General features: G+C 45.7%; 1 protein-coding gene across 1 annotated transcript in view; it reads right to left on the bottom strand.

Moving 5' to 3' along the window:
* Positions 1 to 25,619, bottom strand: part of TBC1D1 (TBC1 domain family member 1) — a 447,417-nt gene that overhangs the window by 281,990 nt on the left and 139,808 nt on the right. Inside the window, 1 exon segment of the mRNA XM_030191287.1 lies at positions 8,711 to 8,800. Coding sequence (XP_030047147.1) covers positions 8,711 to 8,800 — 90 coding nt within the window.

Here is a 25,619-nt window from a genome sequence, read left to right as displayed (position 1 = left end):
TCTGAACCCAGAGCCGGCACCGCTTCAATGGGCCAACCATGTGCAAGTCTGCAGACTAAGAGGCTCTGGCTGACTCCAACACCATGCAAAAATTACAAACACTAGCAGCGGTAAGTTCCCGCTGCTGGCAAACAGAGCAGCGGAGCAACTGCTCCGCCATAATGATACAGGCACCCGAAAACCAACTTACGCCTGAAACCCTGCAAGGAGACAGTCACGAAAAGCAGGCTAAAACAACTAACTGCACTGCTGTAAGAAACAGTGCTCCCAAACGTAATTTATTTTATTTTTTAAACAGCGGCTGTTCCTCGTGGCTCTATCCCTTCCTTTGAAGGGGTTGAGCCCAGCAACAGACCAAAATCCACCCTGGGCCCACAGGCACTCAGGGAAAGCTTGGGAATCGAGATTAGGCCACCCGTGAACCCCCGAATGCCTCAGCCTCTGCCAGCAAAATAATCCTAATACAAAAAAAAAAAAAAAAAAATCCCATCTTTCCTTCTGCTTTACCTAACTTTCTGAAAGTTTTTTTAACCAGAATCTCTGAAGAAAGCCTCAGAATAGCAGCGCTGAATAAGCGCGCTTTTTTTTTTTTTTTAACGCTGTGAGGAAAGTTGGAGGCAGGCAACAAAAGAGGGACTCCGGGAGGAGGGGGAATGGGTAAGGCAGGGATAGGGCGAATCTATATGCCTTCAAAGTGGGCACCACCAGCCACAACACCCCTGCTCAACTGGCAAAGCACAGGAGCCACCCCAGGCAGAAATCCAGGAGCTGATCAAGCTACGTCCACACCTGCTGGGAGATAGAGAAATACTGAAAGCAGAAGGGGCTAGCCTTCCAAGGGTCACTGTGGTTTTTCAGTGTTCTCTATCTCCACCTGCTGGTAGGCGGATACAACCCATCAGTTAATGGATTCATCTGCTGCTGATGACAAGGAAGGGAAAATTAGGTTCTTACCTTGGTAATTTTCTTTCCTTTAGTCATAGCAGATGAAGCCATTACGTATGGGTTATGTCCATCAACCAGCAGGGGAGATAGAGAGCACTCAAACTTTCACAGTGCCCTCTTGGCCAGCTAGCTCCACTGCCTCTTCAGTATTTGAAGCTTCCAAAGCAGTATGGCAAACCGCAATGGGAATCACAAGAGCTTTCCTCACAGCAAACGATGGCCCATCACAAGGGCATGAACTCATAAAGGAGGGAATGCACATCCTCCTGGAGGGAATAAACTCATCCTCCTTATTGTATAAGTGGAGGGGAACACACGCGCCTCCTGGAGGGAATCACACATCCTCCCAACACACTGGAGGGAATGAACTCATCCTCCTATTTATAGAACTGGAGGGGAACACACGCGCCTCCTGGAGGGAATGAACACATCCTCCTAAATTTAAACTGAACATGAATCCTGAAGATTGTTTTCCAACTTTCTCCCAAGGAAGGAACTTCAGGAAATTAGAACAGAACCTGAAAAACAGATTCACAGCATACAGACAATCATACAGGGAGGGCTCATGGCTTCATCTGCTATGACTAAAGGAAAGAAAATTACCAAGGTAAGAACCTAATTTTCCCTTCCTTGTCATCAAGCAGATGAAGCCATTACGTATGGGATGTAACAAAGCAATCCCTAGATAGGGTGGGAACAAGCCACACCACGCGCTAGCACTTGTGCACCAAAATGCGCATCCCTCCTGGCAGCCACATCCAGCCTGTAATGTCGGGCAAAGGAGAGCTTAGAAGCCCATGTTGCTGCACTGCATATCTCTTGAAGAGAGTGTGCTCCAGTTTCAGCCCAAGAGGAAGAAATCGCTCTAGTAGAATGTGCCTTAAAGGCTACAGGCGGAACCCTGATGGCCAGCAGATAAGCTGAAAAGATAGTTTCTTTGAGCCAGCGGGCAATAGTGGCTTTAGACGCTGGAGACCTTCTGCGAGAACCGGATAGCAAAACAAACAGATGATCAGAAGTCCTGAAAGAGTTAGTAACTTGCAGATACTGCAGCAGAGTCCTGCGCACATCCAAAAGGTGCAGCTGCCCAAAAGATTCTGGAAACTCTTCCTCTGAAAAAGAGGGCAAGAAAATAGGCTGGTTTAAGTGAAAGGCTGAAACCACCTTAGGCATAAAGGAAGGCACGGTCCGAACCGTGACACCGGACTCTGAAAATTGCAGAAATGGGTCTCTGACACCCGTCTCGCCGAGGTAATGGCCACCAGAAAAACGGCCTTCAGTGTCAAGTCTTTCTCCGATGCTCGCCGAAGCGGCTCAAAAGGAGATGCCTGCAGGGTTTTCAAAACTAGCCCCAGGTTCCAAGCTGGACAGGGTGCTCACACTGGAGGTCGGAGCCGAAGCACCCCTCTAAGAAACTGTGCCACATCTGGGTGAGCAGCCAAAGACACGCCTTCCACCTTACCACGAAGGGAGGCCAACGCTGCCACCTGCACCCGCAGGGAATTATAGGCCAAGCCTTTTTGTACACTTTCCTGCAAAAAGTCCAGAATCGGCGAGACAGGAGCCCGCATTGGAACAATGGCTCTGGAAGCACACCAAGACTCAAACAGGCACCAAATCCTGGCATAAGCCACGGAAGTGGACCGCTTGCGGGCTTGCAGGAGAGTGGAAATAACTTTATTGGAATAACCTTTATCCCTCAATTGCGCCCTCTCAATAGCCATGCCGTAAGACCAAAGCGGCCGGCGTCCTCCATAGCTACCGGTCCCTGAGTCAACAGGTTCGGTACCAGAGGTAACGGCAGAGGAGCCTCCAGGAGCATCTGTCGGAGGTCTGCATACCAAGGTCTCCTTGGCCAATCCGGGGCGATGAGGACCACTTATCCTGGGTGCAGCCGAATCCGCAAGAGCAGGCGCCCTATCAAGGGCCATGGGGGAAACACATAAAGTAGACCCGGAGGCCAGGGTTGAGCCAAGGCATCCAACCCCGCCGAGCGAGGATCTCTCCGTCTGCTGAAGAAGCACGGGACTTTGGTATTGGCACTTGTCGCCATTAGATCCATCACGGGCTTGCCTCATGTGGCACAGATCTGCAGGAATACTTCGTCTGCCAGATTCCATTCTGCTACTACTACTACTACTATTTAGCATTTCTATAGCGCTACAAGGCATACGCAGCGCTGTACAAACATAGAAGAAAGACAGTCCCTGCTCAAAGAGCTTACAATCTAATAGACAAAAAATAAATAAAGTAAGCAAATCAAATCAATTAATGTGAACGGGAAGGAAGAGAGGAGGGTAGGTGGAGGCGAGTGGTTACAAGTGGTTACGAGTCAAAAGCAATGTTAAAGAGGTGGGTTTTCAGTCTAGATTTAAAGGTGGCCAAGGATGGGGCAAGACGTAGGGGCTCAGGAAGTTTATTCCAGGCGTAGGGTGCAGCGAGATAGAAGGCGCGAAGTCTGGAGTTGGCAGTAGTGGAGAAGGGAACAGATAAGAAGGATTTATCCATGGAGCGGAGTGCACGGGAAGGGGTGTAGGGAAGGACGAGTGTGGAGAGATACTGGGGAGCAGCAGAGTGAGTACATTTATAGGTTAGTAGAAGAAGTTTGAACAGGATGCGAAAACGGATAGGGAGCCAGTGAAGGGTCTTGAGGAGAGGGGTAGTATGAGTAAAGCGACCCTGGCGGAAGATGAGACGGGCAGCAGAGTTTTGAACCGACTGGAGAGGGGAGAGGTGACTAAGTGGGAGGCCAGCAAGAAGCAGATTGCAGTAGTCTAAACGAGAGGTGACAAGGGTGTGGATGAGGGTTTTGGTAGAGTGCTCGGAAAGAAAGGGGCGGATTTTACGGATGTTGTAAAGAAAGAAACGACAGGTCTTGGCGGTCTGCTGGATATGAGCAGAGAAGGAGAGAGAAGAGTCAAAGATGACCCCAAGGTTTCGAGCTGAGGAGACAGGGAGAATGAGAGAGCCATCAACAGAAATAGAAAACGGGGGGAGCGGGGAGGTGGGTTTGGGGGGGAAAATGAGAAGCTCGGTTTTGGTCATATTTAATTTCAGGTGGCGTTGAGACATCCAGGCAGCAATGTCAGACAAGCACGCTGAAACTTTGGTTTGGATGCAAGGTGAGATATCAGGGGTAGAAAGGTAGATTTGGGAGTCTCAGGTGCGCTCTCGCCCAGGGTACCACTTCTGCTGGATCGATCTGATGCCTGCTCAGATAATCGGCCTGCACATTGCTCTGACCTGCAATATGAGCTGCCGACAGACACTGAAGATGCAGCTCGGCCCAGTGGCAAATTTGTTCGGCCTGTGCGGCTAGTGCTCTGCACCTTGTTCCGCCTTGTCGATTTATATAGGCCACCGTTGTCGTGTTGTCCGACATCACTCTGACAGCCACTCCTTCCAGGGTCACTTGAAAGGCCAGAAGCGCCTGAAACACCGCTTTCAACTCTAGGCGGTTGATGGACCACTCCGACTCCTCGGGTGTCCACAGACCCTGGGCATGCTTCCCCTTGCAGTGTGCGCCCCAGCCCTTCAGGCTGGCATCTGTTACCACTAGGCACCAAACGGGGAGCGTCAGCGGCATTCCTCGCCACAGCATGCTGTCCGAGAGCCACCACTCCATGCTGAGACGGGCTGCAGGGAGCCAAGTAAGTCTACATTGGTAATCCTGAGAAATAGGAGACCATCTCCGGAGTAGGGAATACTGTAGAGGTCTCAGGTGCGCTCTCGCCCAGGGTACCACTTCCATCGTGGCTGTCATCGATCCCAGCAGCTGGACAATGTCCCAAGCTCGCGGGCGGGGCATCCTCAGGAGCAGACGGACCTGATTCTGAAGCTTGCACCGCCTTAGCTCGGGTAGGAACACATAGCCCGAGACTGTGTCGAACCTGGCCCCCAAAAACTCTAGAGATTGTGAAGGGGACAGGTGACTTTTGGCCATATTGACGACCCAGCCTAGAGATTGCAGTACTGAGACCACTCTGGCTGTAGCTTGTAAGCTCTCTGTTGCAGAGTCTGCTCGGATGAGCCAGTCGTCTAGGTACGGGTGAACCCTGATACCTTCTCGCCTGAGAAAAGCAGCTACTACCACCATTACCTTCGAAAAGGTTCGAGGAGCTGTGGCGAGGCCAAAAGGCAAGGCCCTGAACTGGAAATGTTTTCCCAACACCGCAAACCTCAGAAACTTCTGGTGCGGGGGCCAAATCGGAATGTGCAAGTAAGCTTCTTTCAGGTCTAGAGACATGAGAAACTCTCCTGGCTGAACCGCCGCAATGACGGAGCGCAGGGATTCCATGTGGAAATGCCGCACTCTCAAGGACTTTTAAGTCCAGAATAGGGCGAAAGGACCCACCTTTTCTCGGCACCACAAAGTAGATGGAGTATCGGCCGCAGCCTTGCTCGGCGGTAGGCACCGGGGTCACTGCCCCTAACTGAATCAGACCTTGTAAAGTCTCCTCCACCACCGCCCGTTTGACGGCAGAACCGCATCGGGACTCCACAAACACGTCTCTTACTGGGGCGTTGAATTCTATTCTGTAGCCATCTCTGATCAGGTCCAGAACCCACTGATCTGAGGAAATCTTGGCCCACTCCTCGAAAAAGAGGGAAAGCCGTCCTCCGATGAGAGCCATCGAGGAGAGGGCCGGCGCACCATCATTGAGAGGGTCGCCCCTGAACTCCTGGTCTTGAGCCACCAGCTGCGGAACGCTTGCCCGAGCGAAAGGAGTTCCTCTGCTGACCACGGGCACGAGAAGTGAACCCAGCAGAACGCCCCGGGCGGTACCTTCTAGCTTCACGGAAGCAAGGTCTGTATGAGGAGTGGACCGCCTGGCCCTTAGAGGAAGGCCTCTGCCTATCTTCGGGCAAGCGCTGGGGTTTTGGATCACCCAGGCCTTTCACAATTTTCTCTAACTCCTCACCAAATAGGAGAAGTCCTTGAAAAGGCAACTTCACCAACCTTTGCTTAGAGGCCATGTCCGCTGCCCAGTGTCGTAGCCACAGACGACGGCGAGCCGCCACTGCTACTGCCATTTGTTTAGCCGAAGCTCTGACAAGGTCATAAAGGGCATCAGCCAGAAAGGACAAGGCCACCTCCATCCGCGGAGCCACATCCAAGAAGGGCTCCGCTCCATCTCCGGGCTGAGCCACTGCCTGTTGCAGCCAAGCTAGGCAGGCTCTCACAGCATAACAGCTGCATGCAGACGCCCGAACAGTGAGACCTGCAATTTCAAAGGACCGTTTCAACGCTGTTTCCAGCCTACGGTCTTGAACATCCTTCAGGGCAACACCTCCTTCAACAGGGAGGGTAGTTCTCTTTGTCACCGCAGTGACTAGGGCATCCACTGTAGGCATTTGAAAACGAGCCATATGTCCCTCACGCAGAGGGTATAACTGCCCCATAGCCCTGGAAACTCTCAAAGGTCCCTCGGGGTCAGCCCACTGAGCCGAAACAAGCTCTAGGATGGAGTCATGCAAAGGGAAGGCCCGAGCAGCTTTCTTGGTACTAGTCATCCTGGGATTACCGGAGGAGGCCATGCCACTGTCAGGATCTTCAATCGAGAGGGCCTGCAGGGTATCTGAAATAAGCGCTGGCAGCTCATCACGGTGGAAAATCCTCACCGCGGAGGGATCATCCAGATCCTGTGGTAAATCCGCACCTGACTCTGGTTCCTCAGACCAAGAACGTCTGTCAGAGTTCTCCGAATCCTCACACCCCGACCACGGGGGGGGAAAAAGGTGCACCACAATCTGAAGGGGAATTAACCCTTCTGCGCTTATCTTTAGGCCAAGCATCCGGGAAAAAAGCCTCACTGGGCAGTCCCAGGCCAGAATCCATCGGGGGGGCAATCAGAGGAGCCTCAGGCGACCCTTGAGGAAGGGCTCTTTTCATCATGTATGCTTTATGCAGCAAAAGCACAAAATCCGGGGAGAAAATCTCACCCTGGGCACCCAAATCCTGTCCGGTGCTAGCCACTCCTGAAATAACCTCATCTCGAGGTGCCCCACCCGGCTCAGGTCTCTCTGTGTCCACGGAGGCCGCGCCATGTGGTGTAAGCAAAATGGCGCCCGCTGCCAGCTCAGAGCGGGAAGAAACATTGCTCGCCATGCTCGGGCCGGCTCCTACGCCAATACAGCACGATTTACAGAGCCCTGCTGCTGATTTGCGCTTGCCACAAGTGGAACAGCGCTTTACATTGTCCGCAGCCATCGCCGAAAAACAGCGGTAAAATCCAAAATGGCGGTTTCGCGCCAAAATCGCCCCGATCGCGGGCCCACCCCGGAGGAGTTGGAAAACACTCTTACCTCAAAGGATCTAGTGTACAACTACGATCCTGCTGAAAATCAGGTCAAAAACCTCTGTTCCAGCGTCTCTGCGTTTAAAAACGCGACGCGACTTTTTTTTTTTTTTTTTTTAAGCTGTGAGGAAAGCAGAGGTATTGAAGACTCCGGAGGCTCAGAAGAGTGGGAAAGGCAGGAAAAGGGCGAACCTATATGCCTGCATCCACTGTTGGTGGGTAAGAAGAGGGAAAACAAGGCAATATGTCCACATCCACGGAGGTATGGGTAAGGCAGGGAAAGGGCTAACCTATGTGCCTTTAAAGTGAAGCTGCTATAGCCTCCAACACCCCGGTTAACAACTGGCAAGCCAGGAACCACCTCCCGGCAGATTTTTCTGGAGCTCGAACAAGCTGCAGCCACCCTGCTAAGGGAGATAGAGAATACTGAAGAGGCAGTGGAGCTAGCTGGCCAAGAGGGCACTGTGAAAGTTTGAGTGCTCTCTATCTCCCCTGCTGGTTGATGGACATAACCCATACGTAATGGCTTCATCTGCTTGATGACAAGGAAATAGCTATTATTTGAGATGACAAAAGAATTCCAGTCCCTTGTTCTCATCCTGATATTTTGTAAATGATTAAAACGCCATGACAACTCTCTACTCCAATAGGTAGCATAGCCACAGGTGCACCCACTTTGAGCTCAGGACTACCCAGCAATGGCACAGCTGGTTTGTAACTGACAGGGAAGCCCAAACCCTGCCAGCTGAACATTTCCAGTGATCCAGCGGCTCTTAACTTCCTCCTCCACCCCACCCCACCCCCGGTACCTTTTAAATCCTTCAATGCTGGGCCGACAGCGAGCAGCAACTCATACCAGCTACTCGTGTCACTCGAGCCTTCCTTTCTGATGCAACTTCCTGTTCATGGGACCAGGAAATTATATCAGAGGGAAGGGCTAGTGCAAACAGCTGGTATGAGTCACTACCAGCCCAGCAGTGAATAATTTAAATGATAATCGGGGGGGGGGGGGGGGTTGAAGTTAAGAGATGCTAGATAGTTGGGAGGGGGGGAGAGATGCCAGGTGGGGAGGTGGGGTTCCTGTGCCCACCCACTTGGGACTCAAGCCCACCCAAAATTGGGTGCCTGGCTATGCCTCTGACTCCCATACCTCAGCACCCTCAAGTGGCTGATCTCACTGGAACCATATACCAATCGCTCAAGGTGAATTAACAACTGAAAGTGGACTCCAGGATGATTATTTTCAAAAATGAGTTCCATGACTACAATATACACTTTTCATTTGTTAAAAAAAAAGGAAGGGGAAAGAAACCTCCTGCAAAAGACACACAGAGCCAACAAAGGTACATTTATACATTAAATTACCTGGCACTGCTGCTCTCACTGACACACAATCCAGTTTTGATCAGAGTTTGAAATGTTAATCTGTTATTAAGGGCTTAAATTACCAATTCATGTCACCTTACCTGAGAACAAAAGGATATTTCCTTAAAGCTTTTCTCAATGGCAATTCGTTTTGTGTCAGGGCTGATCAGGAAAACTTCAGACTGGCCAATCTAAATGAACACAAAAAAGGAATAGACCTTTGAAATACCTATTTTCTGAATATGATGTCATGTTCAAAACATAGCAAAACTTATTCATTTGTAACAGATGTTCTCCATTACCACACATTCATTCTGCTTTAAACCCAATAGTTTAAAATTGTTCCAATTACTCTTCCTTTGCACTAAAAAGCATTAACACTATCATATTTTTTTTTTTTAAACAAACTAACTTGTAACTGCTTTGCATTGGCTACAATACTAAATTACCATTTTCTAACAAAACAATATTTGGGGCATTATTATAAGTATTATACAGAAGGCTGACAGTTTTGAGTTATGCGATCAATTTCATTCACCAAGGCAAGATTCATTTACTGTAGCTTATTTCTGTGCAAAAACTCATGAAGTCCATGGTATTTTAATGACTTTGTGTTGAACACTCTATTCAAAACTCACTCAGTCCAAAAGCCGCTACCTTTTTTTCTCAAAACTGCTGCTGATGGACTGAGTGTGTTTCGGAAAAGTGCTCTTCACTTTAATTTGCATCCACAACTATCATATAAGGTTATAAAACCGTTTAATACCAAACTATACAGCATATCAACTCTATTTCCCATGTAATCTTCAACAAAAATTAAATAGGGCAAAATAAAATCTCCAGAGAGCAAATGAAGCTACATACTTTAAGAGTGCTGAATCTTCTGACCGCAGATAGAATGTGTGTAATCAAGTCTGTGCTCTATTCATTGCACCAAAGCTGCTTCCCCAGTTACAGCTTCTGCCTCTGTGTAGACAGAAAATGTGATCCCGGGAGAAGGGCTGGTTCCATGTACAAGATGTCTTCAGCTTGAATCCCTCATGAAAGAAATGAAAGGACTTGAAACAGGAGGTGGCAAGGTTGAGAAGCATAGGCAAAAGTGAGAAATACATCGATAAAAGACTTCATGAACATCAAAGATTTCCAGCAGTGGAGAAGAAGCTGTGCTGAAAGAGGACAACTGGACTCAGGTCACAAGACCCTGCAGAATCGATACCATGATTCCACCTGCCCTTGAACTGAAGAACCAATATGAAGTCCTGGAAGTGGAGGAAGTGACAGCATCCCAGAGAGAGGAGAAATCGGACCTCAAAATCCCAGAAGTTGCCGGATCAGTGACCACTAAAATGGAAGGTAGTGGTGATACGCGATTCTCTTTAGAGAGGTAGAGACGTCCATCTGCAGACCAGACATGATGTCCCGGGAGGTGTGCTGTCTGCCAGGTGCAAAAATTCAAAATGATACAGAGCTTGCCAAGACTCATCAAGCCTAATAGGAATATCCAATGCTGCCCATCTATGTTGGCACAAATGATATTGCTAGGTACCCCTCAGAACGTATCAAAAGTGACTTCATGGATCTGGGTGAGAGGGTGAAGCAGACAGGTGGCACAGGTGGTGTTCTCGTTTATCCTCCCTGTTGAGGATAAACACCAAGGAAAAAAGCTTGCATCCTGGAGATGAATGTGGCTGCACAGATCGTGTCATGAGTATTTTGGCTTCCTAGACCATGGGATATTTTTCAAGGGCTGCTGAGCTGGTTTCCAGCTAATCAAAAAGGGAAGACGTGTCTTCAGCAGCAGAATGGCTAACCTACTAAAGAGGACTTTAAACTAGAATCGCTAAGGCAGGGTGATCAGCGTCCCCAGATAAGTGAAGCTTAAATACCTCTACACAAATGGGAAAAAGGGGCAACATCTGGTAAGCAGTATATACTAATGCCTGAATTATGGGAAATAAGGTTTTACATCTTGAAGCTGATTTGGAATTAGTGGAAATCACAGAGAACCATGACCAGGATATAGTTACACTAGGCTATAATCTGTTCAGGAAAGAAAGGGTAGGAAGAAAGGGAGGGGGAGTGGCATTATATATTAAAGATAATATTAAAACCATACAATTGAATGAAGTAAGGAAGAGACTTTGTGAGTTAATCTGGAAAAAAGGAATGGCAAATGTATTTACATTGGAGTGATATACAGGCATCCTTCACAGACAGAAGAAATGAACAGATGTTTATTGAAGACATTCAAAATCAAACTGTGAAAGGGGAAATACTACTAATAGGTGATGATAATATATCAGATTTGATTGGAGTATCCCTATTGAGAGGTCTTTTAGAAGCAGGGAGATCTTGGATTTTCCACAAGGCAAACTATTCCAGCAGTGATTAACAGAACCCACACGAGATGGGGTCATACTGGATTTACTGCTTACCGATGGAGAGATTGTTTCTGATGTTATAGTAGGTGATCATCAAGCATCCAGGGATCACCAGATGGTGTGGTTTAATATTAATAATCCTTAATGGCTCTCAATCGTCTTCTAGTATGTCAAAATAATATATCAAAAAAAGTAGACTTCAATATGCAATGTTCACTTTTCAGTATATTAGAGGATGTTCAGGTAGGAGGAAAAGGTCTCATAAATCACAGGGATGCATCACTGCATAGTATTTTCGGTATCAGCAAATCCCTCTTATGACTTAAGTAATCATAGACCAAAAAAACCCCTCCCTCCTCAATTTATGCTATCGTATGTATCAGAATACTGTATATGAAAATTATTTTTCTTTTTTTTTTATATGACAGTCTTGAAATCCAAATGACCAACAGCTCAGTAAAAAACAGATATCATTCCACTTATCTGCAAGCTCGTTGGTCCCAACAGGAACCCATCTCGCTGCCACTTTTTCAAAGGACTTGAGCTGGATAATGTTACTGGTCGTCTCACTGCTGTCTTCTGTCAGTTCCACTCTGCTGATACCAAAAACACTATGCAGTGACACATCCCTGTGATTTATGAGACCTCCTCCTCCTACCTGAACATCCTCTAATATACTGAAAAGTGAACATTGCATATTGAAGTCTACTTTTTTTGATATATATTATGTGGTTTAATATTAAGACAGGTGTGGAGAGAGTTCATTCAAAAGTGAAGGTTCTAGACTTAAAAAAAAAAAAAACAACTTAGTTCAGATGGGGGATTACCTCAAAAAATTGTCATCTGGACGGGAACATTTGGAAGAAGTTGGAAAGCAGTGTGCAAAACTGAAAGGAGCTATTGTAAGGGCAATAAACTATTTTGTAAGGAAAGTAAATAAAAGTAAGAGGAAAAGGAGGCTGCTTTGGTTCTCCAATGATGCAGTCAGTGCAGCTACTCAGGCACACTCAAAGCAATATATTTACATAAAATGAAGCTTGATTTTCTACTCTCTTTGTCCTTCAGTCTTTTCTCTCCATTACTCTCTTCCTCCCAATACATACTCTCTCCCCCAACTGTATCCCAATCAGTCCCAACTCCAACCAGCCTCTCCTTCCAGTCTGCCACCATCACCCTGCCCTACTCACTTCAAGCTACATTTTCCCCTGATCTTTCCCAGAGTCTTACCACAAGCAATGTCTGTGGGACAGCTGTCTTGTATTCTTCCAGTATCATGTGGCTCTATGATAAGCTTAATTTGCATGGTGTCCAACTCGTATGAAGAAAGGCTAAAGAGGTTAGGGCTCTTCAGCTTGGAAAAGAGATGGATGAGGGGAGATATAATTGAGGTCTACAAAATCCTGAGTGGTGTACAATGAGTAGAAGTAAATCGATTTTTCACTCACTACAAAAGTACAAAGACTAGGGGACACTCGAGGAAGTTACATGGAAATACTTTTAAAACAAATAGCAGGAAATATTTTTTCACTCAATGAATAGTTAAGCTCTGGAACTCTTCACTGGAGGATGTAGTAACAGCAGTTAGCATATCTGGGTTTAAAAAAGGTTTGGACAAATTCCTAGAGGGAAAACTCCATAGTCTACTATTGAGAGATAGACATGGGAAAGCAACTGCTTGCCCCAGAATTAGTAGCATGGAATGCTGCTTATTGGGTTCTACCAGGTACTTATGGCCTGGCTTGGTCACTGTTTGGAAAATAGAATACTTGGCTAGATGGACCACTGGTCTGACCCAGTATGGTTATTCTTATGTTCTTATGCACAGTGTCAAGAGTACATGAGCATTTGTATTGCTGTACAAGTCAAACTCACGGAGAGCCACAGTGTCTAATCTAATCTGCAATTCATAGACCTCACTAGTCCCAGAAAGAGGTTCAAGGAGGTTAACAAAATAAGATAACTCAATACAAAATGAGGAATTATAAAATGATATAAAACATTTAAAAAAAAAGAGTAGCTTCAGCAGAAAGCCTCTAGACAAGGTAGGGGGTGGAAGTATGTATTATTGAGAGAAGAGAGGTAGGGAGCCACATTTACTATCAATAGGGGCTACCACCGGCACCCTGGGCCTTGAATGGAACATTACATTAAGAAGGGCCAGCGCAACCCGGTAAGCTTGGCAGGGGGGCCGCCGACCTCTTTTTAAGAAGCCACAGAAAATACAATTGTATTGAACTTAGGAGTCTTCTTTTGCTTTTCACATGGAAGAGAAAAAGTCTTCCAAAATATCTGGCACTTGATTTATAGCAGTGTTTCCCTCAACTCAAGTCCTGAACTGAAGTACCTGTTGCCAGTCAGGTTTGAGTAAAAAGCCATGTTTTCAAGGAATAGGGCTTACTTGTATATTTTGGATAGCCTGGAAATCATGCCTACTTAAGCCACCTTCAACTGTGGGTAAATACCACAGGCCATGAGACACAGGAGTTAAAATGCCTTGTCCACTATGATGAACTAAGTTTTAAATACCCTATGACTCAGGGACAATAGAGATGATAAAATTACCACAAATTAACAACTTGTGTGTAAATATTTCTTTATGATCCATTATCTTTTGGACTAAGAATGCCGCCCTGCTAATTTAAGAGGTGGTACCATAACAGGGCCAAGCCAATCACCTCTGGTAAGGAAAATCTGGATGGGGGGGGGAGGGAGGAAAGGATGTTGGTGGATGGAATAGTGGAGGAGTGGCCTAGTGGTTAGGGTGGTGGACTCTGGTCCTGGGGAACTGAGGAACTGAGTTCGATTCCCACTTCTGGCACAGGCAGCTCCTTGTGACTCTGGGCAAGCCACTTAACCCTCCATTGCCCCAAGTACAAATAAGTGCCTGTATATAATATGTAAGCCGCATTGAGCCTGCCATGAGTGGGAAAGCGCGGGGTACAAATGTAACAAAAAAAAAATAGGGTAAGGCAGTATGAGAATGAAGTTTGGTGTACAGGAAGAAATAAAGAGCGCATGACAGTGAAGGGAAAGCTGATTGGAGCAAGACCCTTTCCTTGCCCCAATCAGCTTAAGGCAGAGGCTGAGAAGTTGGGGACAATTTTGGCAGGAGAGGATTTCTAAGTCAGGAGCCAGGGTGTTGATAGGGCATTGACCCGTTCACCTGCCCATGACTATGGGATAGGACTTGTTTTCTTCCATGGGAATGGGTAGCCTTTGTCGCTTCGGGGGTTGTGCAGATAATTGATGAGAGGAGTCCAAAGTGATCAAGAGAAAATAAGGAAGAAGTGTGCAGGGATTCGTTTCTGTGCAGCACTGTCATGGACCTTGGGGGGGGGGTGGGGGAGAGAAATGAAGGGTCACTGCAAAACCTCTCATTGTGGGGCATTCCAAGTATTCAATGAAATAATGTTAGTTTGCTACCGACTAACTACAAGTGTTAAATGATGCGAGTTTGTGTGTTACTGTTCAAATGCTGAAGTGAAATTGTTGATGGGATATTGTTAAGCAATAAACCTGCGACCAGTTTTGTCATTTAAGGGTCTGGCTGGTTTACTTTAATTTAACAAAGCAAGAGGTGAAGTGTGAGTGCCTTGGTTATGGGATGCAAGTAGAATGAGGATACCGATGAGTGATGCCACATTGGTGACACCAAATCACACCCCTAACTAAGGGGCCTTGTTTTAGAAAGCATTTTACCCATACACTTGGATGTGGGGGGGAGGGGAGGAGAATTTCAAAACAAGTCACCTACAAAAATGCCCAAGCATGCACCTATTTTATCAAAAGCAACATAGGCAAAAGTACATAACAGTAGCCATGCTGGGTCAAACCAATGGTCCATCTAGCCTAGTATCCTGTTTCCAACAGTGGCCAAACCAGGTCACAAGTACCTGGTAGAAACCCAAATAGTGGCAACATTCCATGCACTTAGGTGCCTTTATAAAATGGATTCCAGACCCAGTGTCAACATCACACAAATGTCATTGTACTAATTTATAAGTTCTCCAAGGTGGGTACATATGTGTGCATGGTACTTTATATATGTACCCTACAACCCTGGCCGAACTACCTTCCCAGGAATGCCTATGTCCCTAGTTACTATAATTTTATACTCCAACTTAATTATTAAGAGCCATTCTCCACATGTGAAACATGATTTATATGCAGAAAATGCTTTGTAAAATTACTCCAAAAATTGACAAACTCCTTAATCTCCTACCATTATGTTATAATTTCTTATAAACTCTCATTTAGAATGAAGTGTTGAGCGTTTCTAATGGCCCCACCCCAAATGTATCTACTACTACTACTCATCATTTCTGTAGCGCTACTAGACGTACGCAGCGCTGTACACCTGAACATGAAGAGACAGCCCCTGCTCGACAGAGCTTACAATCTAATTAGGACAGACAAACAGGACAAACGAGAAAAGAGAATATTAAAGTGAGGATGATGAAATAAGGGTTCTGAACAAGTGAATAAGGGTTAGGAGTTAAAAGTTACATCAAAAAGGTGGGCTTTTAGCTTAGATTTGAAGACGGCCAGAGATGGAGCTTGACGTACCGGTTCAGGAAGTCTATTCCAGGCTTATGGTGCAGCAAGATAAAAGGAACGGAGTCTGGAGTTAACAGTGGAGGAGAAGGGTGCAGATAAGAGAGATTTAGCCAGTGAACGGAGTTCCCGGGGAGGAATGTAGGAAGAGATGAGAGTGGAGAGGTACTGAGGAGCTGCAGAGTGAATGCACTTATAGGTCAATAAGAGGAGGTTGAACTGTGTGCGGAAACAGATAGGAAGCCAGTGAAGTGACTTGAGGAGAGGGCTAATATGAGCATAACGACAATGGCGGAATATTAGTCGTGCAGCATAATTTTGAATAGATCTGCTTGAAGTCCTTTTCTATGCTATAATTTATACTAGAACAGATCACTAAAATACCTGCATACGAATGATGAGGTTCAATACTGCAGCATCCCAGTTTAGGGTTTCTGCACAGCAATACCGACAGAGCCCAAAGTGAATGGGCTTTGTTGGTATTACCGTACTGGGAGCCGCGAGCTGCTAACGCAACTTGAAAAAAGAGGCTCTAGGTAATTAACAGGTATGAACAAGGGTGTTTCCATGAATTTGAAGGCTTTGGTCCTGGGGAACTGAGGAACTGAGTTCGATTCCCACTTCAGGCACAGGCAGCTCCTTGTGACTCTGGGCAAGTCACTTAACCCTCCATTGCCCCATGTAAGCCGCATTGAGCCTGCCATGAGTGGGAAAGCGTGGGGTACAAATGTAACAAAAAATAAAACCCCATAAAGCAGGAGCAGGGACACCTAAAAAATGTTTCCAGTTTGGTTTCAAAAAGACTTTCTATTATTCGTCTCTGTACTTTTCCAGGAGCAACTTTTTAAAGATAAAATCCATTTATAAACATTTCATAAGCATGTGGGTGCTCTGATGAAATGCTGACAAACCCCTATAGCTGTCAGCAAAAATACACAATCCTCCTGAGAATCAAGCGCAATGATAACAGAAAAAAAAAAGCCCAACACCTGAAGAACAAATACTGAACAGGACAAAAAAAACGCACAACAAAAAAAAATCTGCAACTTACTGATATACCCAGTCATCATCCTTTTTTGGATTTTTAATGCCATAGCCGATTGCAATTATTTATTCCCAAATTAATTTATCCCATCTGACTAGAGAAGAAAAATCTAAACACTTTAGTCTTGCTTCTTTGCTATTTCAGTGCCTTTGCTTTTCATAGCACGGCATTTTTAGATGCCTGGTCCAGCCTGTTCATCCTCATTTGTTTTATCTGCTAACCACAGATGGAAGCTTTAAATATTTTTTACTGCCCTTTCCACCTTCCACAAATTGCCAGACATATCCATATATGTATATCCTTGGAGAGAACAGACGACTATCCCAAGGGTCTAAACAGAAGCAGAAAATAATTTCCAGAGGATATGATGCACCAGGACACGGTTCTTGGCCTAGGGTCCAGGGGAAGGAAAAGTCCTGAGTGAAGCAGGCTCTGCTGCAAGAGGCAATAGCAGAAACCTCACACCAACCAAGACAGATTGTGTGGGACAAGAGATTCTGTTCCTTGTTCTTATATACCACTTCTTCCCTTAAAAAAGGTCCAGTGGTATACATCAGAAATACAAAATAAATTTACAAGCAGAAAGAATAGGATCTAAACGGGCAGACCAACAGAATGGAACGCCGTGGACATGGCAGAAAGCAAACTTTGACTTGGACATAGGCTTGCATCAGTCTGAAAGCAGAATGGGCTGGGACATTAGCAAGAGGGGTATCCCTTTAAGGGCCAGCCCTGAGTCTGTGCAGGATATGTAAAGTGAGAAAAGAAAGGAAGAGGCCAGAGGTGGAAACTTGATACACTGCAGTGCTGACTTGACTCTTTCTACCCTTCCTCCTTGTTAGTTTATTTGTTTTCTTTTAACATCCTGGAGAAAGCATGCCACCAGAAAGGCAGAAACCAGAATATTCCTAACACTGTATCGTTCATCAAGAAAACAAAAAGTTCTGCAACCCACCAATCTGCCCAACTGCTGCAGATAAACCACAGAGGGACATAAGATGACAAAACACCAGACAGAAGTCAGTGCCCAACTACACTAAATGGCAATTCAAGCTCTTCTCCAACAGACCCCCACCCCTGAAAAAACAAAAACATACATAAAAGCAAGTGCTGCCCCACTCAGTGCTCACCAGTGAAACACTACCATTGCTCCCCACCCCTATCAGCTGGGCAGACCACCACAGGACGAGGTTTCTGCCCAAGGCCACCATCACACCACCACCATAGGAAGTAAGGGGGCAATGATAGGAAGAACCAACCCCATGGGAGAGGGGAGACAAGACTAGTGGGTTGACTGCTGGGAGAAGAACGAGACTTTTTTTTTGGGGGGGGGGGGGGGGTGGCCTGAACATCATGGACTCTTGGGCAAACTCATTCCAATTGAAACTGAACACTGAAAAAACACACTGCCTCATCCTCTCATTTCAAACAATTACAAACCTGCAACCATAAACACCCCAGGACACACACTCCTACTTCAGACAGCCTAAAAATACTTGGCATCACAATCGACCGCAACCTTACTCTCGAGCGCCAAGTAAATACCGTAATAAAGAAAATGTTCTATTCCCCAGCCTGAATCACAATCTTCACTGCCCCCAGACCCACTCCCTCTTCTCTCCCATTAACCCCACCCTGCAGCACATTTCATTCCCTCCCTCCTGTTGCACCTCCCTGTCCTATTACTTTGCCAAGACTTACTCCCCACTTTTCACCGTTGACTGATGCACTCTCCTTGACCCATACACTGTTAGATTCACCCTGTTAGATGTTTTTCATCCTGCCTCCTCCTTGTATACTTTTCTAAGTTTCCTATTTTGTGATTTTATTTAACTTTTTGTAAGCCACATTGTGCCTGCATGTGTGGGAAAATGTGGGATATAAGCAAACCATAAATAAATTATAAAGAACCATCAGGTCTTGTACTCTTCTATGGTTCTTTATTTGTGCGGGTCCAGCAGAGGAGCAACAGAAGAGAGAGAGAGAAAAAAAAAAAGACAAATTGGGTGGGGAAGGTTGAAAAAGAGAGAGAGAGAGAAAGGCAATACTGGATAAAAGGAGGGAGAGACAGAGGCTATGAGCTGGAGAGAATGAGAGAATTAGAGAGGGGAAGTAAATCAGAGACAGAGGCTGGATGGGGAGGGGAGAAAGGAGATAGGCAGGGGCAATGCTGAATGGTGTAGGGAGCAGAAGGGAGAGAGAGACGAGCATTGCTGTATGTCAGGGGGACAGAGAAAGACAGGTAATGCTGACCAATAGGGGGATGGGGTGTATGGAGAGAGAGAAGATGCTGGATGACAGGAAGGAGCGACGGCGAAGATGCTAAATGCATGGAGAGAGATAGGACAATGCTGGATGGTGGGGATAAGGGAAAAAAAAACAAAGGGGATGCTAGCTGACGGGGGTGCGGAAGAGAGAGAAAGACAAGAGAGGGGATGCTAGCTGGCAAAGAATATATATAGAGAGAGGTTACTAACTGGCAGAGGAGACAGAGAGAGAGACAAGAGGGGATGCTAACAGGCAGGGGGTTGAGAGAGGGAGAGAATACTAGCTGGCAGGGGGTTGACAGAGAGAGAGAGAGAGGATGCTAGCTGGTGGAGAGAGACACACAGAGTGGATGCTAGCTGGCGGAGAGAGAGAGAAGGAGTGGATGCTAGCTGGGAGAGAGAGAGAGAGAGAAAAGAGGGGATGCTAGCTGGCAAAGCAGAGAAAGAGAGAGAAGATGCTAGCTGGAAGAGGACAGAGAGAGAGAGGGGAGGATGCTAGCTGGCAGAGGAGGGAGAGACACACACACACAGTGGATTCTAACTGGCAGGGGGTCGAGAGAGAGTAGATGCTAGATGGCAAGGGGTTGAAAGAGAGACAGAGTGGATGCTAGCTAGCAGGGGGTCAAGAGAGAGACAGAGAGAGTGGATGTTAGCTGGCAGGGGGTCGAGAGAGAAATAGAGTTGTTGCTAGCTGGCGAGAGAGAGAGAGAGACACACACGAGGGGATGCTAGCTGGCAGAGAGTAGATTCTAGCTGGCATGGGGTCTACAGAGAGTAGATGCTAGCTGGTAGGGGGTCAAGAGAGAGTGTGTGTGTGGACGCTAGCTGGCGGGGGGGGGAGGGTCGACAGAGAGACACACACGAGGGGGTGCTATCTGGCAGGGAGTGGAGAGAGACAAGAGCGTGGATGATAGCTGGTAGTGGGGGAGAGAGACAGAGAAGATGCTGGATGGCAGGGGTAGAAAGAAAAGAGTTAATGAAAAACTGGAGAATAAGAGAGAGAAAGGAGAATGGGAGGGCCAAAGTGAGGGGAAGAGATGGAAAGTTGACAGAAGAGGTGAAGACAGAAGGAGAGAAATAGATATGGACAGGAAACCCTTGGAAAGAGTTAAAACAAGACAGGAAAGCAGTAACCACAGACCAGGACCAACACAATTAGAAAAACTAAATGGCCAGACAACAAAAGTAGAAAAAAAGAATTTTATTTTTAATTTAGGATGAAGTAATGCAGTAGCTGTGTTAAACCACTTTAAAAGTTAATAAATATAAAGACAAGAAAAATACATTTTTGACTTGTTTTCGGAGAACAAAACTTAATTCTCTACGTCAGGATAGTATACTGCTGTAATAGTATGCTTGTCCTGACTTAAAGGAGCTTTTGGTCTCTGAAAACTAGTCAACAATAAGTTAGTCCAAAAAGAAGGTAGCACCTTGTTTTCCATTTTTGTTTTAATTTTTAATGTAGCAATTGGAATATGTCAGTTCCTGAAATTTACATCTGCTCTCTATATTTTGCACGGTACACAAAGACATGTCACTGTTTTTCTTTTGTTTTGCCCTGTGTACAGAGTATGACTTCTTAGGGTTCAGTTTAATTTTTGTCTACATATTTCTATTTTTAGTTTGTGGCTGCTACCTATGATCACGTGTGAAAAAGGCCGGGTGTTCCGTTAGCTTTGAGTGTCTGTGTAGGACTTATCTGTACTCATCCAGCTTGTTTAGTTTTCTAGTAGGTATATTGATGTTCTTCTCCCACTGCTACGTCTATGTTGTTCTTTTCTAGGAAGGACTTTGTGTGACTCCAGAAGTTAGTGTTATGGTATAGTAGAATTGCTTTATAGGTCCCAAGTGATTTGGTAGGGTTTTGTATTATCTCACAGTATGCTTGGTTCATGCTTTTTTTCAACTGTAGCTCAGTGAGAGTTATATTAAGATACAGTAGGGGTTTTCCTGTCTCTGGAGGGCTTACAAATCTGTGAAGGTCTTGTATATATTTCCAGAATCCTGCAAATATTGTTCTGTTTAATATGTTGTATTATTTTGATGCACTATTTTCATGGGGGATTTTTGGAACATAATTCTTGGAGTGTATTCAGTGTGCATATTACTGGGGTACTGGGGAGACAGCAGATACAGCTGCACCGCAAAGGACTCATTCTTCACAGTTTTCAAAAGTACTCCACCACCCTCTTACTGCTGACATCGGTGTTGCCCACCCCTCTTACTCCAAAGATTTTAACTTGCTCTGTTCCACTCTGTCCCATACCCTGACCCTAGCCCTACCACCCACTTTAGCCTCCCCAAACAGCTGAGTCACCGACTGTCTATGGGAGGGGGAGGCCTGGAAAGGGTCTGGTGGGAAAGGTTGCTGATGAAAAATGCTTGTGGAAGAAACTGATGAAATGTGACTAGGATGGAGCATGGCCAGCAAAGAGACTCACGTGGTGTGGCTAGAGTGGGAGGAAATAGGAGAGAGAATAAATTGAGAGACTAGGGAGCAGGGGTCAGGATGAGGTCCCTAAAAAGTTTCTGGACTTTGAAAAGGGGTCCTGCCAAGTGCCATCCAAAACATTTGGGACTCCCTGCTCTAAAATAAGAACAAAGTATGAGACTCCAAAAGGGTAGATTCATAATGTAACCAACCCTACAGAAAAGGGTGAAAGCTCTACATTTACCCTGTAGTCGTGGCCAGTTACCTCAAGCTTGGTCCAATTCTAGGTGATGTTCAGATTCACTAACCTCGTACACTTGACCTATAATATATCAAGTGCACGAAAGAAACTAAATTTCAGGACTTTTCCCAAAAACTGAGACTGACACCAATTTCAGTTAAAAGGAATATATTAGATTTTCATCAAGCATTTAAGAAATTTAACAATTAACAGGTTTTTTTAAACATGTAAATAAGTTTATTAACAAAACAATTGCTTTTCAGGAAATTCACCAAGAAATTAACTTGATGATTTCTTACTCAACAGACCAGAAACCTTCACTATAGGTAAGTATTTATAATAATTATTTCTACTTTCTTTTATGAACCTTATATATTTTATTTTTTTCCTTTTTCAAGAAAATGATTCTTTGTGATGTTTTATATTTTACAAATCCCTTCAGTTCTCTTGAATGGATCCCACCTTCAACCTTTCAGGTAAGTGCAATTTTAATAACCTTCAACTAAACTTAACTCTTATTTTTTTACTTCCTTCTCTTTAGAAGTCCTAATCCACATATTTTCAGATGGTTTACTTAGCTGAAATCTGTCTTGGTATGGACTTTGGTCTTTCTTGTAATGGTGGGGCCCTTCTCTTCGCCTCAGTAGCTTCAGCGTAGATTAAAGAATTGTAACCTACTACTCTGAACTTAACTTAAAAAGAGAGTCTAACTTCATGACTTACTGGTTATTTTATTTAAACAAATTCACCTTCTATAAGGAACAAAAATACTTGGGCCACTAGCTAAATAAAAAACAATTAAATGTCCTTATCTTAGACACCCGTCTTATAACTTTTAATCCTGAACTAAGAAGGGAACAGGTAGTACACAGTATTCACACTCGCTCTGTTCACAACTGTGCTAAAACTCCTAAAAAACCTCTTTGAATCGGTCCTGCTAACCCAGTTTCCAAAAATATTACTTACATTTTCCCTTTTACCAATAATACCCTTAACAGGATCTGTTAACTGAACCTCTTAGTTTCTCTCATTTAATTATAGCCATTCTCTGTCACATCTATCGGTCAATAAAACCCACTTATGAATTGCACAGGCCAGATTAACTCTTTAAAGCCACCTTAAATTAATAGTACAGGAGAGAAAAAAATATAAATGTTTTCCTTTTCTCCGCGACTGCACTGTCTCCTAACTTGAAAATCCTGTCGCAGCTCTCAATTCTCCCATTTTTCCCCACACATTACATCTCCAAAGTGACAAAAAAAATTTTAAATTACTTTCTTTAGGAAAAGAATAATTTCTAAAGTGATCATCCACCCTCCCTTAAACCTCCAAAGTCAGAAAAACTAATTTTTAAAACAGCTTACAGCTTCTAAAGCCCAAAACTCTCTCTGTCCTACAGAGCTCACAAACACTCATCCAACCTCTCTGAACTCTTCAGCCCTACTGCCAAGGTCAGCTACTGTTACCAAGGGAGATGGAGTCACCAGCTAACCCCTGATGGCCAACCAGATCATCTTTCACAAACTTTCAAACTTATGGAGCTTAACTGTAAGGTTCTAAGAGGCAGATGCAGCAACCAAACGTAAAAAAATCAAAATCGTTAAAGTCCCTAACGATTTTTAAAAAACGAAGAATGCACCAAAAAAAAAAGTCACACGTGCTCAGATCGGTATTCAAACGTACAATGTATCAAAGAATCACAATACACATCGGTAATCGGCCCCTAAATCATGCGCAGAGCAGCCAAGCGTTTTGCTGGCTGCTCTGCGCATGCTGCAAACGTAAAAACAAACAAAAAAAAAAGCCACAACAAATATACGTGGCTACCCGGTCAGCAAAATCCAAACAAAGGATCGGGAGGGGGCAAAGGCGCTCATCAGGAGCGTCCTGTATGGACGGCCTTGCCCCCCCCCCCGCTGCTCCCCCCCCCCCGAAAAAGCAAAATGCTAGCTGCCCCGGTCCCCCTCCCTTCCTGTTCCTGTGTTCTACAGAGCTAACTCCGCCTCCCGTCATTCTTCTGCCCCGTGCCCCGCCCCCGCTGCCCCCCCTGAGGTCGACTACGCCGCTCCCCCCCTCCACCGAGACCCCCCTCCCTATTAACGACCCGAGCAGCGCCTCTCACCTCTTTCAGAAGCGCTGCACGGGCAGGAAGATCTATTGTGTTGGTTGTAGAGTCTCCATGACGTCTCTTCTTCCCTGGCCCAGGCCCCGCCTCCTTCTCGGTGGAGGGGGGGAGCGGCGTAGTCGACCTCAGGGGGGGCAGCGGGGGCGGGGCACGGGGCAGAAGAATGACGGGAGGCGGAGTTAGCTCTGTAGAACACAGGAACAGGAAGGGAGGGGGACCGGGGCAGCTAGCATTTTGCTTTTTCGGGGGGGGGGGGGGGGGGGGGCGGGGGGGGGGGGGAGCGGCGGAAAGTGGGGAGCAGGGGGGGGGCAAGGCCGTCCATACAGGATGCTCCTGATGAGCGCCCTTGCCCCCTCCTGATCCTTTTTTTATTTTTTTTATTTGATGTGTTGTCTGACGTCCTTTGGACCAATCACAGCGCTTTTAGCTCTGCTAATGCGCTGGGATTGGCTCAAAGTTTGTTTATTTTTTCACTTAATGATTTTTCCTGGCACAGAGCTGTCCTAACGAGAGGTCCAGACCTCTCGTTAGTTTTCCTGCCTTTTTCCTGCGTAAAGGCAATCGGAAAAGGTTAGTGCATGTCGTTTCAATGGGGTTTTCACACTAATTGCTCATCTCCATTCCGTTTTCGTTAGCTGCTGGCTTCCTCGGTAAAAGCCCTTTGATGCATGCAACGGATCAAATTTTCCTCGTTGGAGGGTCATTAAAGGCTCATTTAGCTTTAGTGCATCTGCCTCTAAATCTCCATTTTAATCCCATTAAAATCAATGGGGAAATCGTTTTTATCAAAATTAACACGGAAAATTTCCCCAAAACTTACTTTTAAACACATATTCTGAGAGTCAAATACCATATTCCATTTTATTTTACACATTTTACTTCAAATTTACCAGCGTTAACACATTTTTAAAATTTTTACCACAAAATCCCCAAAGAACCACAGACATCCCTTCCAGTAATCTAATATAATAATTTGCACCTCCAACGTTCTGAAGCTGACTCCGTGGCAGCATGGCAGTGAAGCCGTGTACTGTTTGTAGGGTTCGTAATCGCACTCCCGATCACTGCCCCGCCCTCGAGGGAACTCTGTAAGTGGTCGCGTCATTGAAAGCCCTGCCCCTCTCCAGCCTTCCCTTCCAGTTCATTCCCTCAGTCCCGCCTTCTGACAGCCGTATCATTGAAAGCTCTACCCCTCTCCAGCCTTCCCTTCCAGTTTTCCCTCAGAGTCCCACTTTCTGACGTCATTTTATCTTTCTGCGAGGGCGGGACTCTGAGGGAACAACTGGAAGGGGAGGCTAGAGACGTCCAGGGCTTTCTATAACGTGGCCGCTTCGACGGTGGTAATCAGAGGAGCGAGGAGAATCGCTGAGTGGCTGGAGGAGGGGGGCAGGGGAGAGAGGAGAATCGCTGGGTGGCTGGAGGGGGGGGGCAGGGGAGAGAGGAGACACACTCGCACCCAGTCTCAATCTCTCTCTGTCACACATATACACTCGCACATTCACTCTCTCTCTCACACAGTCACTCTCACACACACTCTCTCAAACATACACACTCCGAGGAAAACCTTGCTAGCACCCATTTCATGTGTGTCAGAAATGGGCCTTTTTTACTAGTACTTAATAAAGCCTCACATACACCTCTAAACAAGTCAAAAACAAAACAAATTTAAACCCTAGAAACTCCTCAAATGTAAACCTTCTCATTACACCTAAAAACAATTTTAAAAAAATACCATCCCACCTCAGGAGGTTCTCAAAAACCTCAAAACTTTACATTAAAAAAAAAAAAAAAAATTAACCCCTTAATGCTCATCTAAACAGGACTGAAAAAGTACAAATTAAAAAAAAAAAACTAAATCAAACCTTGGGCCACCAGACCCCTTACTTGACTCCCAGAGATCCCTCCACCTGGTGACCACCATCAAACCTGGTCCTCGAAGTCCCCCAGCGAAATCGGAGCCCTCCTC

This window comes from Microcaecilia unicolor, chromosome 2 (assembly GCF_901765095.1).
Source record: "Microcaecilia unicolor chromosome 2, aMicUni1.1, whole genome shotgun sequence".
Classification (NCBI taxonomy): domain Eukaryota; kingdom Metazoa; phylum Chordata; class Amphibia; order Gymnophiona; family Siphonopidae; genus Microcaecilia; species Microcaecilia unicolor.
Note: the sequence above shows the minus strand (reverse complement) of the source record. Positions and strands in the feature narration are given on the sequence as shown.